Here is a 14,758-nt window from a genome sequence, read left to right as displayed (position 1 = left end):
AGGAGAAATTAAAATTTTATGTATTTCTAGTATCACTGAACATCATTCTAGTGATTTAGGAAGTGCATTTCCAAACTTGCTGTGGATTAGAGGAAGTGCACCTCTGACTTCTGGGTGGTCAGAAATGTGATTGAGGGCTGGGCGCGTTGGCTCAAGCCTGTAATCCCAGCACTTTGGGAGGCCGAGATGGGCGGATCACGAGGTCAGGAGATCGAGACCATCCTGGCTAACACAGTGAAACCCCGTCTCTACTAAAAATACAAAAACTTAGCCGGGCGAGGTGGCAGGCGCCTGTAGTCCCAGCTACTCGGGAGGCTGAGGCAGGAGAATGGCGTGAACCCGGGAGGCGGAGCTTGCAGTGAGCTGAGATCCCGCCACTGCACTCCAGCCTGGGTGACAGAGCGAGACTCCGTCTCAAAAAAAAAAATAAAATAAAAAATAAAAATAAAAAAATAAATAAAAAATAAATAAAGAAATGTGATTGAGAGAACATCAAATTTTAAGAGCTATTTTCAGTCATTCGTTCTTTCAGTCGACTAGGACCTCAATAAAAAATTATGAAACCATTTTTTGTACCCCAACAAAAAATTTACTGAGTAATGTGATGAATGTTGATTGTGGAATAAGCAGTAGACTCTAAGAAAACAGAAAGTAACATTTAAATCAGTGTTTTGAATTCTTTGTCTTCTTCCTCAAAATGTTTGAGGAATGTAAACATTCCATTGTTAAAAGTGACCTTAGTGTCTATGATTCTCAATGAGGGCCAGTGCCTGGGGAAGGAGAGGTGGAGGGAGACAGAACAGTGGGGAAATAGCTCAAGCAAGGCTGATAGAACCTTGGAGAAGCTTGTCTGAGCCCTCAGAGCCCCTTGAGCAGAGCCATGCAAAACTTACAGAAGGATGGCTGATTTCCTCAGACTTTGTCACCAAAAGAACTTTCTGCAATTTTCGTGTGTATGTTTGCTTTGTTATGTTTGCATTTACTTGTTTATATGGGGTATATTTGCTGTGAAAATTCACTCTCCTCTTTCCCTGTCCCCACCCCCACCTGCATGTTTTTTCTAAAGATGAAAGGAAACTCATTTGAAGACACAAATGCTAGAGCCTGCCTATGTGAAAATAGATCTTGTCCAACTCCTGGGGCCAGAAGAATTTTGTTTCCTCTTTCCGTTACAATTTCATAGGAAGCTGAGGGAGAGTACCACATTTAATGAGGAATTGTCTGGGACATTCTCTCCCATCATGGTTCATTCACTAGGAACATGTCCACGTGCTCTTCTGTATCTCTTCTTTCTTTCTGTTGAGAAATTGACATTACTGTAAAGGTCAGGAGCTTAATCAGTTCATTATGGATTCCACAGATCAGCTTATTTATAAATGATCCTCATACTTTTTGAGCAAGTGTTTGCATTGTTTTGCTGGAGACAAAATAATCTTTTGCCCTGTATAACTAGTGGTTTCAACATATTTTGTCTTTTATTTAAAGTTGCAATTACTTAAACTCTAGACAATAATTTGCTTTCTGTTGATCTGAAATTAGCTCAGGTGAAAGAAATACAAAATGATTCAGCTTGTCAAATATGATTTACTGTGCTAGGAACATATCTCTAGCATGTTGGGAATAATCATTTTTCTCTTTTTAATTTTTTCCCTGAGTAGCCTCTATCATTATGTAATATAAGCATATTATATATACATTTAAGTAAATCACAAGTTAAATACTCTTTGTAGTAAAGATAAAACTAGAAATAGTTTTGTAAAAGTATTTTATTCAAGACTTTTTGGAACCGTGTACATAGCCTTATGTTTTGCAAAGAAAATAATATCATTTCTTATTTTGATTATTTTCAAATTTTTTTTTACACTTTTTCCTAGTGTGCCCTGGTATGTGAATGTACAGCCCCAGAAAGTGTGAGCGGAAAAGATAACTTACCTTTTTTGAATTCAGGTACGTAACTCAGTTTTAAATACTTATGTTAGTTTCATGTGAAAATGAATTTTAATTTTATATAAAATCAACACTGAACCAACATTCTCAGTTGTTTGTGAAACTTAGTAAATACACTGGGAAATCATGAGGGACTAGCAGAATGAGGGAAGATCGTACAATTCCACAGGAAAGATAAATGTGCTAGCTATATGGCAAAACAGATCTGATCGGCCAGGTGCAGTGGCTTACGTCCCTAGTCCCATCACTTTGGGAGGCCGAGGCAGGCGGATCACGAGGTCAACAGATTGAGACCATCCTGGCTAACATGGTGAAACCCTGTCTCTACTAAAAATACCAAAAATTAGCTGGGCGCGGTGGTGCGTGCCTGCAGTCCCAGCAATTCTGGAGGTTGAGGCAGGAGAATTGCTTGAACCCGAGAGGCAGAGGTTGCAGGGAGCCAAGATCGCGCCACTGTGCTCCAGCCTGGAGACAGAGCGATACTCCGTCTCAAAAAACAAACAAACAAAAAACAAATATGATCATGTGCGGCATAATGGCATTTGGTCAATGACAACTACATATATGACAGTGGTCTTATAAGATTATAACACAGCTAAAATATTTCTATCGCCTAGTGACATCTTGGTGATCCTGATCTTGTGTGGGCTTAGGTTAATGTGTGTGTTTTTGTCTCAGTTTTTAACATAAAAAATTAAAAAGTAATACATTAAAATAAAAAGTTATAGAATAAGGAAGAAAGAAAAAATACTTTTGTACAACTGTACAATGTATTTGTGTTTTCAGCTAAATGTTATTATGAAAGTGTCAAAAAGTTAAGAAAATTTAAAAGTTTATAAAGTAAAAAAGTTACAGTAATCCTAGGTGAATTTATTATTGAAGAAAGAAAATATTTTTAAAATGTTGTAGCCTACGTGTACACTGTTTATCAAGTCAACGGTAGAGTATGGTAATGTTCTAGGTCTTCACATTCACCCACCACACACTCACTGACTCATCCAGAGCAACTTCTAGCACTGCAGACTTCATTCATGGCAAGTGCCCTTTACAGGTGTACCATTTTTAATCTTTTATACCATATTTTTACTGTATCTTTTCAATGTTTAGATATGTTTAGGTACATAAATACTTAACATTATGGTACAGTTACCTAAAGTTTTACACACAGTAACATACTATACAGATTGTAACCTAGGAGCAATAGGCGATACCATGAAGCGTAGGTGTGTAGTAGGCTCTACCGCCTAGGTATTTGTAAGTGTATGCTGTGGTCTTTGCACCATGACGACATTGCCTAATGACTAATTTCTCAGAACATATCTCCTTGTTAAACTACACATGACTGTAAATTTATTTTAGCTATTGGATCATATACTATCCCAAACAAGAAACACTAGAAGACAGTGTGAAGCTCTTGTTTAGTTTGACTTCTTAATTATGTAACTCATAAAGTTGTTAAAACAATAGATATATGGATTCAGTAGGAAAAATTAATAATCACATTTGTACATTCTTGGGTATATATGTGTGTATTGCTTTATTCACAGTAATATGTTTGCATTTTTACAAGGTATTAGACTATTAAATGTATTTATGAATAAAATTGAGACATATAGTACAGTTAAAATATATGTGATATGAATATGTAAAATTATGGACCCAATTTTTAAATGATAATGTAAATTAAATGACCATTAGTAAATAATGACTACTGTAGTGACAGACAATATGCTAATACCTTATATACCTTGTCTTAGATAATCCTCTGACATGTGCTGTGAGGAAGGTACTATCATTATCCATATTTCACAAATGAGGAAGTCTTCAAGATAACCTATGCAGTAAACAATGGGTCCAGAATTTAAACCCACTTTGATTCCAAGGCCTTTGCTCATAATAGGCTGTGGTATTACTAAGAAGGCATTAATCAACAAATTGGTGTCACGGTAAAATACCTTACTCTTTTTTCTAGCCCTGCCATGTTGTACATTTAAGCAGTGACATAGATAGCATGATAATCAGGTTAATGAATAATACAGAACATCAACAGCTTACAAATACAGAACCCCTAAATTATTAGCAGTTTTCTCTTGCAGGAGGCAGCTAACAATAGGGAATGGGGAAGGAGAGGCATCCCTTTGGCTCTGTTTATACACACAGATAAATAAAATGCAATTTAATTGAGAAATATGTTTCAAAACATCAAATCCACTTTCACAGAATGAAGAATTAACCCAAGGAAGAACAGGTGTTTCTCAACCTACAGCCAAATGAAATGGGATTTTTCTTAGTTTTTATGAAAGATATAATACTGTGGGGTATGTACTAAATAGTGTTTTGAAGGGTCTACCCAGAAAGCTATTAATCAACCATACATGCTAAAAAACACCTGAGTTATTAGTGTTCTTAAAATATTTAAAGTATTATCAAAGGGTCCTCCTCATATTTGTTTTTCACCTGAAAGTTGGCTAAACCTTTAGTTCTTTAATATGTTCACAAACCATAATTTATTTCATTCATTAAATGTTAATTTTTAAAAATAAATTTGAGTGGGATATTAAGTTCATTTTAAATACAGCTTGATTCAGGTTATCATCAAAACCATCTATACTATAATAAGACACATTTTAATGATTACATGAACCCTCTAACTTTTTTATACACACAAAAAGAAGTGACATTTTGTGATACTTATTGGTTAAGTATAAATTTCAAGGAGAAAGAGAAACATTACTTTAAAATCAAGCAAACATATTACTTATGGAAGAAGAGACAGAGAGATCATATTGAAAAATAGATCATTACCTCTCCATAGCTGTGCCATAAATTCTGTAAGGCATAAGTCTTGGAAGCCATACTAATTCTTCCAGACTACCAGGGTATTTGCTTGTTACAGATAAACTATAATATGACAAAAGCTACTGACATAAAATTGATGGGAGCAGCTGCATTCTGCAATTTAAATATACTTTGTGGAGTGAAAGATGATTAATTATTGCTTTTCTCCTTTCATGGAGGTGACAGTTTGGTGGTGACAGTCCACTTAGTTCTGAAGATAATTCTAAATGTCTTTAGTCCAGTCAACCTGGAGGACCACTCGGAACCTAGGATATTTGTCACAGATATTTTCTTGGAGTCATCTTACATTAGGAGAAGATGAGAGTAAATGAAAATCAAATGTTATAAAGACTGGATTTTTAAAAACCTTATAAAAAGACAACTAAGTGCTATTCATAAAATGTTTCTGTTCAAAATATAAAGGTGCATTGTGCAGATATAAAATATGTATATGTATGACTTTAATCTTTTGTTCTATTTATTTATCTAAACTCAGCAACTCTGGAATTAATCCATTCTATACCCATGTGGTATTTCTTTAATCTGTGGGCAAAGTAATCTATTGACATTCTTCTCAAGTCTTTGTATTAATGTCTTAAATGGATTTTTCAAGTCTCCAGTGAGTTATGAAGTACTTACTGAGTGGGAGAGAATGTCATATCTTATACCAGTTCCTCACTATTCTATTTACATCTCTAGAGATTTTGGTATAAATCAGGCAGTTCACTTATCTGTTGTAAAACTAAGAAGGAAAACACTTTCCCCAAAGTCCTCACCCTTTTCATGCCCTTGCAAATTGAATGTGGATGTTGGGAATATGGGGAATTTAGGATGGAAGGAGAGAGAGAATAAGGAACAGGTGGGGCAGAATTTATAATTCCATAAGAAAGATATATAAGTACCTTAATTACATGGGAATACAAACAAGGCACACACTAGAAGACACAGTATGTAATAGACATGTGAAGGTCTTACTTAGTTTGACTTTCTAACTATGTAACTGATAAAATTAAGTTGTTAAAAAGTAGACTTATCTCTAATTATTTGCTTATTTAAATAAAATAGCACTAAGAAGACTTTAAATTGTTTTCTGTGGGAGGTGGAGTGGAAAGGGGAGTAGGGGAAATGAGTTTTGACTGTATAGAAGGGGAGATGGTAGGTCTTTCACACAGTCATGGAGTTTGGTGCCTAAGTCACACTCACTGAGGTACCTTGTCTGCAGCACAGCAATAATAATTGCTGTATTGATACAAGAACACTGGATGGGCTGACAGAAGAAATGGTTTTAAAGCCTATGTTTTTCAACCAGCAGTTTGGTCCTGAAAGACAGTTCAGCTTCTTTGCCTGCCAATTATTTTTAAATGACCAAATTAACCTAAGCAGTTTTTTACTTCCTTTTTGGCTCTCAAATGTTTGAAGCTGATGTAGCATAGGTTAGCGTTTACATTGTTCTCCTTTTTAGAAACACTTAATGAAAGTATTCATTGTCATCAGTTTTATATGGAGGAATATTTGGCATTTATAGTTTTCTTTCTCAGGGGTTACTATTTACAGTTAAAAAGTCTGACCAGTGATAGAACATTAAAAAAAGTGTTTTAAACACAATTCTCTGTAAATTCCTTAATTCTCCCTGTTTTTTTGGTAAAATTATTGTATAATTCTACAGAGTACTTCAGCCCATGGACCCTAAAATTCCCATGCCAAATCTAAGAATCTAGTAGACCCTGTCACAAAGTTTCCCATTCTGGTCCCATTTACAGTGAGCTCCCTGCCTCAGCAAGCATTAGATCTGATACAGCATTTTTGTATATGTAACAGCCATGATTTCCATGACTGTGGGAGTTAGAATCCAAACAAAAATGAGGAAACTGTGCTGCTATTAGTCATAAATATGTGCAGTTCGCCTTCCTATATGGAGAACTTACTGGTATTTGTATTCCTTGCTTCACAGCTTTGATTCTTTTTCACCAAATAGGGTTAAATCACCTATTATTGTTGTTTTGAAGAAGATACTAGATTGTAAGCTACTTAAGAGGAAGGAACATTACTTTTTTATTTGCAGTCTATATCATTTTATGTTAACAAGCTCTGGGCACTTAAACGTTATAAATTGAATTCTTCATTATTTAGCATGTACCCTCTCCCATTGGTCTAGAAATCTCCAATCAGTTAGAATTTGGTGAATAATTTATTGGTTAAAAAAATCGTTATAAGGAATAAAAATTTCTAGCCCTGCTGAATGTGCCCCTGAGATTTCAAGAGAACCAAGCAAGAGAGTTGATTTCCCCACATGGCCCTTTAAAGAATGGTGACTTCTAAACCTAAACACACACACACACACACACACACACACACACACACACACACACACAGAAAGTGAGAGAGAAATCCCATCACTTTGGGAGGCAGAGGTGGGCAGATCACCTGAGGTCAGAAGTTCAAGACCAGTCTGGCCAACACGGTGAAACCCCGTCTGTACTAAAAATACAAAAAATTAGCTGGGTGTGGTAGTGGGCACCTATAATCTCAGCTACTCAGGAGGCTGAAGCAGGGGAATTGCTTGAAAACCCAAGAGGTGGGGTTTGCAGTGAACCAAGATCATGCCGTTGGACTCCAGCCTGGGCAACAAGAGCAAAACTCCATCTCAAAAAAATAAAATAAAACAAAATAAAATAAGATAAAATAAAATAAAATAAAATAGAGAGAAACACAGAGACAGAGAGCTAGAGACAGAGAGAGGGAAAGGAATGGGAGGAAAGGGTGCTTTTCTTTCTTAAATCTCATGGGGAAAAAGCTTCAAAAATTGATAGTCTTGGAGTCTGGATATAAATGCAATCCGTTCACTGATACCCACTTAAAGGGAAAAATGCCGAGAGCTAACCTGATCTTGGGATGGGGGTGGTCAGCAGTCAGTGAGGCATCATTCTGGTGATGTACAATATAAACATATCCTGGGAGTGGAAGGTGCCTAGAGCAGATGGGAGCACAGGAGGCTGGAGGGCAGGTGCAGGAGGTGTGATGCCTTCTTTCCCTCTGGAGAACACAGAGATCTTCCATACAAGAATACAATAATGCTTGTTAAATGGTAAACAGCAGGTGTATCTTATCTGAATTTATGCTTCAGATAACAGAAAACTCAATTATTATTTTTTCTTTGAGAAAGATGTTCAAATGTAATTATTTAGGTTTGGAATAAAATAATTTACTACTTTCCTTAAGTCTCATTAAAAATTTTGTACTGCCTCTAACTAAAGGAGAGCGAAACGCCAAAAAACCCTCCCCAAAATCAATGAATCCAGGAGCTGTTTTTTTGAAAAGATTAACAAATAGATGGACCACTAGCCAGACTAATAAAGAACAAAAGAGAGAATAATCAAATAGACACAATAAAAATGATAAAAGGGAGATCACCACTGATCCCACAGAAATACAAACTACCATCAGAGAATACTGTAAATACCTCTATGCAAATAAACTAGAAAATCTAGAAGAAATGGATAAATACCTGGGCACATACACCCTCCCAAGACTAAACCAGAAGGGTTGAATCCCTGAATAGACCAATAACAAGTTTTGAAATTCAGGCAGTAATTAGTAGCCTACCAACCAAAAAAAGACCAGGATCAGACTGATTCATAGCCAAATTCTACCAGAGGTACAAAGAGGAGCTGATACCATTCCTTCTGAAACTATTCTAAACAGTAGAAAAAGAGGGAATCATCCCTAACTCATTTTATGAGGCCAGCATCATCCTGATACAAAAACCTGGCAGAGACACAACAAAAAAAGAAAATTTCAGGCCAATATCCCTGATGAACATCCATGCGAAATTCCTCCATAAAATGCTGGCAAACTGAATCCAGCAGCACATCAAAAAGCTTATCCACCACAGTCAAGTCGGCTTCATCCCTGGGATGCAAGTCTGGTTCAACATATGCAAATCAATAAACATAATCCATTACATAAACAGAACCAATGACAAAACCACATGATTATCACAATAGATGCAGAAAAGGCCTTCAATAAAATTCACCCCTTCATGCTAAAAACTCTCAATAAAGTAGGTATTGATGGAATGTATTTCAAAATAATAAGAGCTATTTATGACAAACCCACAGTCAATATCATACTGAATGTGCAAAAGCTGGAAGCATTCCCTTTGAAAACCAGCACAAGTCAAGGATGCCTTTTCTCACTACTCTTATTCAACATAGTATTGGAATTTCTGGCCAGGACAATCAGGCAAGAGAAAGAAATAAAGGGTGTTCAAATAGGAAGAGAGGAAGTCGAATTATCTCTGTTTGCAGATGACATGATTATATATTTAGAAAACCCCATCGTCTTAGCCCAAAATCTCCTTAAGCTGATAAGCAACTTCAGCAAAGTCTCAGAATACAAAATCAATGTGCAAAAATCACAAGCATTCCTATACACCAATAATAGAGAGCCAAATCATGAGTGATTCACAAATCACTCCTATTCACAATTGCTACAAAGAGAATAAATACCTAGGAATACAACTTACAAGGGATGTGAAGGACCTCTGGAAGGAGAACTACAAACCACTGTTGAGAGGAAATAAGAAATGACACAAACAAATGGAAAAACATTCTATGTTCATGAATAGGAAGAATTAATATCATGAAAGTGGCTATACTGCCCAAAGTAATTTGTAGATTCAATGCTATCCCCATCAAGTTACCATTGACTTTCTTCACAGAAATAGAAAAAACTACTTTAAGTTTCATATGGAACAACAAAAAAATAGCCCATATAGCAAAGGCAATCCTAAGCTAAAAGAACAAAGCTGGAGGATCACATTACCTGACTTCAAACTATACTCTAAGGCTACAGTAATCAAAACAGCATGGTACCAGTATCAAAACAGACACACACACACACACACACACACACACACACATATATTGGAATAGAACAGAGGCCTCAAAAATAATGCCACACGTCTAGAACCATCTGATCTTTGACAAACCTGACACAAACAAGCAAAGAGGAGCAGGTACCATTCCTTCTGAAATGATTCCAAACAATAGAAAAAGAGGGACTCCTCCATAACTCATTTTATGAGGCCAGCATCATCCTGATACAAAAACCTGGCAGAGACACAACAAAAAAAGAAAATTTCAGGCCAATATCCCTGATGAACATCGATGCAAAAATCCTCAGTAAAATACTGGCAATGGGGCAAGGATTCCCTATTTAATAAATGGTGTTGGAAAAACTGGCTAGCCACATGTAGAAAACTGAAACTGGACCTTTTCCTTACAATTTATTCAAAAATTAACTCAAGATGAATTAAAGACTTAAACATAAGACCTAAAACCATAAAAACCCTGGAAGAAAATCTAGGCAATACCATTCAGGACATAGGCATGGACAAAGACTTCATGACCAAAACACCAAAAGCAATGACAACCAAAGCCAAAATTGACAAATGGGATCCAATTAAATTAAAGAACTTCTGCACACAAAAGAAACTATCATCAGAGTGAACAGGCAACCTAAAGAATGGGAGACAATTTTTGCAATTTATTCATCTGACAAAGGGCTACTATCCAGAATCTACAAGGAACTTAAACAAATTTGCAAGAAAAAAAACCCATCCAAAAGTGGGTGAAAGATATGAATAGACACTTCTGAAAAGAAGACATTTATGTGGCCCACAGACATATGATCCAGCAATCCCATTACTGAGTATATATCCAAAGAATTATAAATCATTCTACTATAAAGACACATGCACGTGTATGTTTATTGTAGCACTGTTCACAATAGCAAAGATTTGGAATCAACCCAAATGCCAATCAGTGATAGACTGGATAAAGAAAATGTGGGCTGGGTGCGGTGGCTCACACCTGTAATCCTAGCACTATGGGAGGCCAAGGCGGGTGGATCACAAGGTCAGGAGATCAAGACCATCCTGGCTAACATGGTGAAACACTGTCTCTACTAAGAATACAACAACAACAAAAAAATTAGCCAGGCATGGTGGTGGGCACCTGTAGTCCTAGCTACTTGGGAGACTGAGGCATGAACCCAGTAGGCAGAGCTTGCAGTGAGCCGAGATTGCACCACTGCACTCCAGACTAGGAGAGAGAGTGAGACTCCGTCTCAAAAAAAAAAAAAAAAAAGGGGGGGGAGCATATATACACCATGGAATACTATGCAGCCATAAAAAAGGATGAGTTAATGTCCTTTGCAGGGACATAGATGAAACTGGAAGCTATCATTCTCAGCAAACTAACACAGGAATGGAAAACCAAACACCACATGTTCTCACTCATAAGTGGGAGTTGAACAATGAGAACACATGGACACAGGGAGGGGAACATCACACACTGGGACCTGTCAGTGGGTGGGGTCTAGGGGAAGGATAGCATTAGGAGAAATACCTAATATAAATGATGTGTTGATGGGTGCACCAAACCACCATGGAACATATATACCTATGTATCAAACCTTCATGTTCTACACATGTATCCCAGAACTTAAGAGTATAATAATAACAATAATAATAAAGTTTGGTCTACTTCATGTAGCACCATAGATTTTAATTGACTTTCACAATACCACACAATTAAGCTAAATATTGAGATAACTTTCTCCTCATTACCACCCCCATCCAAAGCAATGCATGATTCAGAATATTTTAAGATAGTCAAAACTAGTCCCTACCGTACTCATTTTGAGTCCTGATGAATTCCAGCCAAAAGCAAATGCCAAGTTTTTCCTTGTTTTTCCTTTCATTCATGCGTTACTAAATTCACTACCTTGTTGAATATCAGATGATATTCATTTTATATTAACAAAATATATTTTCTCCGTGTGATTTAAATGGGTTTTGCCTCAGTGGTTGTAAGTCTCTGGTATGTAAAATTTGGGGCCATCTTGGTTTATAACATTGGCCCTTGATCCTTTTTACTTCCTCCCTAGATTTATTTGCCCTTTGCTGTTTTAACAAATGTGTTGCAATCCACTGGCTTTGCTCTTTTGAAATTTCCATATGTTTTCATTACTGTGTGCTAATACAATATTTAACTTAAGATGTTAAGTAGCTTCAAAGGGAAGGGTAAACTTTGCTATCTAATAATGAATAGGACCATCTCTTAGACGACTTTAAATGCTTCAACTATCTTTGTAAGTCCATTTATCTTCTCCTCTGCCTCTAGGTAAACGAGAAGAAAACCAATATGGGCAAGAAAGTGATAATAGTCAAAAAGTTTACATTTTGTGGAAGAACATGAAGGGATCTTTCAGTTATGGTTAATCTTTTCCCTGATTCTGGTCCCTGTGCTCTCTCTTGCATTGGGGCTTTTAATTATACTCTTCCTTCTTGCATTTTCCCCTCTCAATTTCCACAATTAGTGGTGTCCTACCTGCTCTCTTCATGGGGAGAGTAATGACGAGAAACATCTGAGTCGTAAGATCTAAGACGCATTTCTGTATGTTTTATTTACTGGGCATTATGGTAAGTGCAGGAGGAAAAAAAGAGAACCAGAAAAACTACACAGCTCTCTCCACCACTCTCCCCCCAACACACACAAAGCTCATATTCCCGCAGGAGACATAGACTACTAAACAGACTACTGTAGTACAGTCGGTAAGATCCATGATAGAAATGGCGGCGTGATGTAAAAAGGAGAGACATCTACATAGGGAGGGAGGTAGTATAAGCTGAAGAAGGCTTCCTGGAGGAGGCGATAGCTGAGCTAAGTTTATAGGATGATTACATATGGTTAGGAAAGTGGGGAGTTCCTGTGATTTGCATGGAATGCCTTGACCAGAGGCATACTGGCAAGAAACAACTTGATGAGTGCAGTAGAGTACAGGTTGTCTGGTTTTCTCAGCACGACATAGGAGCTAGCTTCTAGCTTTACAAATAGTATCCTTCACTCACTGAAGCACAATGAACAGACCTAAGGACAGTCCTTTTTCTAACCACCCAGGATCTAAAATCCAAATTCTACAGGTGAAATTCAGTTGTCACCAACTGTAGACAAATAATGCATGTGTGTTTTATTACGACATCTGTAATAGTTTTTCTTATTTTTGGCCAAGAGCTCGTGAGTTTGGCTGGATTCAGGGTATCTGTTTGCTGTATTTTCTGAGTTTCTCTCAGGTTTTTCTTACCCTCACTTTTCTGAAGCCATGCTAAGGATAGTGTTTTTGTAATTTCTGTTTAGGTTTCTCAGTGCTCATCCAATCTTTAAAAGAGCCAACGTTCATTTATTATGTGTTTAAGTCTAAGATATTTTCAAATACAAATGAGAATGTGTCAGTATCTAATTGGATTACAGACTTATCCTTAGAAAGTATAATGTAGCTTTTGGAGAATAGGCAATATAGGTACATTTAGCTGAATAATTAATTAAACAACTACATAATTAAAACTATGGAATGAATAGATTCTCTACAAGAATCTGCAGTGTAGTACAATAATGAATCTGTATGGCCTGAAGCCAATCAAGTTGGATTCATTGAAATATGCTGCTTCTATCATGTACTGGAAGCAAGAAAGTATGTGAAGATAATCGCAGATTAGCTTCCTCTGGAGAAACATATAAACGATAACCTGGTGAAATAAATGTTTGAGCTTTTTGATTATCCCCTGGACCCTGAATCTATATTTCCAAAATTTCTTGTCCAGTGAACCCACTGATATTGCTAGCATAGCTTTGTTTACAGAAACAGCAGAGAGAAGGCCATCTCTATGGTATCTCTTTGGTTTATCTTCTCTGCTCCAAAGTTACTTGAGCAGCAGTCTTTTTTATCCATGTTGGCTTTGTTGAACATTTCCTCAGCATCCTTACTTTGGATAATTTAGAACTGCAGCAGTTTGGCTTTCACAATTACTGAATCCCATGAAAAAGCAGGTGGCATGCTACCTTGTTCAATGTCCCTATTACAGTCTGGGAGAAACAATATAGAAATTTGAGTTGTGCTGCAATTTCAAAGGAAAGAAAAATCTGCCATTTACTTTCCTTCTATGCGTTCATCTCAAGGGGTAGATCTCAAGGGGTGGACCTCAAGAGGAATGTGTCAATCAAGATCTGGACTAGTTCAGAACTTTACTCACATTGTTATCACAATACAATGATATGGTCTAAAATATCTCAACTACTTTTCTTTTGATTTAATCGGTCACATGGTATTTTTAGCAATTGTATGGCAATTGTGAAAAAATGAAGATGAGAATACACACAGGGCTCTCTTTAAAAAGAGCTTATAATAGGTATTACATAGTTACTGTTATTGAGATAAGCCTATTGTATGGACAGCAAGTCATCTCCTGCATGAATAAATACTTGCCACCAGTGGAGAGCCAGAGATGAAAGTCATTCACAGTCATTTGCTTATTTACGCAGCTGGAGTGTGTGTGAGCAGAGTGTGTATGCTATAGAGAATAATCTTTTTTTTTAAGTTGACAAAACATTCATCTTTTGTGTCCCATTGTTCAATACTGGACACATGAGTACCATGCCTTTCTTTTATGTGACGATAGCAAAACCTCCCCACCATCAGACCATCAAGAATTTTGAGTTGAGAACGTTTTATTTGCTCTTTGTGTAACCAGTGCAACAAATTTGCATGGTATTTAAAGTTCAGAGCCAATTTATTCATTTTAAAAATAATACTGTGTTATACTGCATTTTATGATACATAGGATACATATGATACATACATATACTGCATTTTATGATACTTGCTTCAGACATGATAGGTGTTTAATAAGCAACACTGCTGGGTCAAACTGGGTTGCAAAGTAGATTCCATTATACCTACATTGAGATAATGATAAAGATATGCAATTTACTACTAATGTTTGGAGACCTATGAGTCTCAAAGGATCAGAACCTATACCACAAAATTTAAATAGGCAACCACACTGGCAATTTTTTGCATGACTAAAGTGCCTGGGTTTTAAATTGTTCCAAGTATTTTCTTTATAAATAGC

General features: G+C 36.6%; 1 protein-coding gene across 8 annotated transcripts in view; it reads left to right on the top strand.

The window, feature by feature from the left end:
- The window catches only part of INPP4B (inositol polyphosphate-4-phosphatase type II B), an 822,790-nt gene that overhangs the window by 596,617 nt on the left and 211,415 nt on the right, over positions 1–14,758 (top strand). For all 8 annotated transcript variants that reach the window (XM_005555983.5, XM_045391863.3, XM_065545524.2 and 5 more), the window contains one exon: positions 1,875–1,947. In XM_005555983.5, the coding sequence (XP_005556040.1) occupies positions 1,875–1,947 (73 nt within the window). The remainder of the gene's footprint in view (positions 1–1,874; positions 1,948–14,758) is intronic.

The sequence above is a fragment of the Macaca fascicularis genome, chromosome 5 (genome assembly GCF_037993035.2).
Source record: "Macaca fascicularis isolate 582-1 chromosome 5, T2T-MFA8v1.1".
NCBI lineage: Eukaryota > Metazoa > Chordata > Mammalia > Primates > Cercopithecidae > Macaca > Macaca fascicularis.
This window is presented reverse-complemented; position numbering and strand designations above follow the sequence as displayed.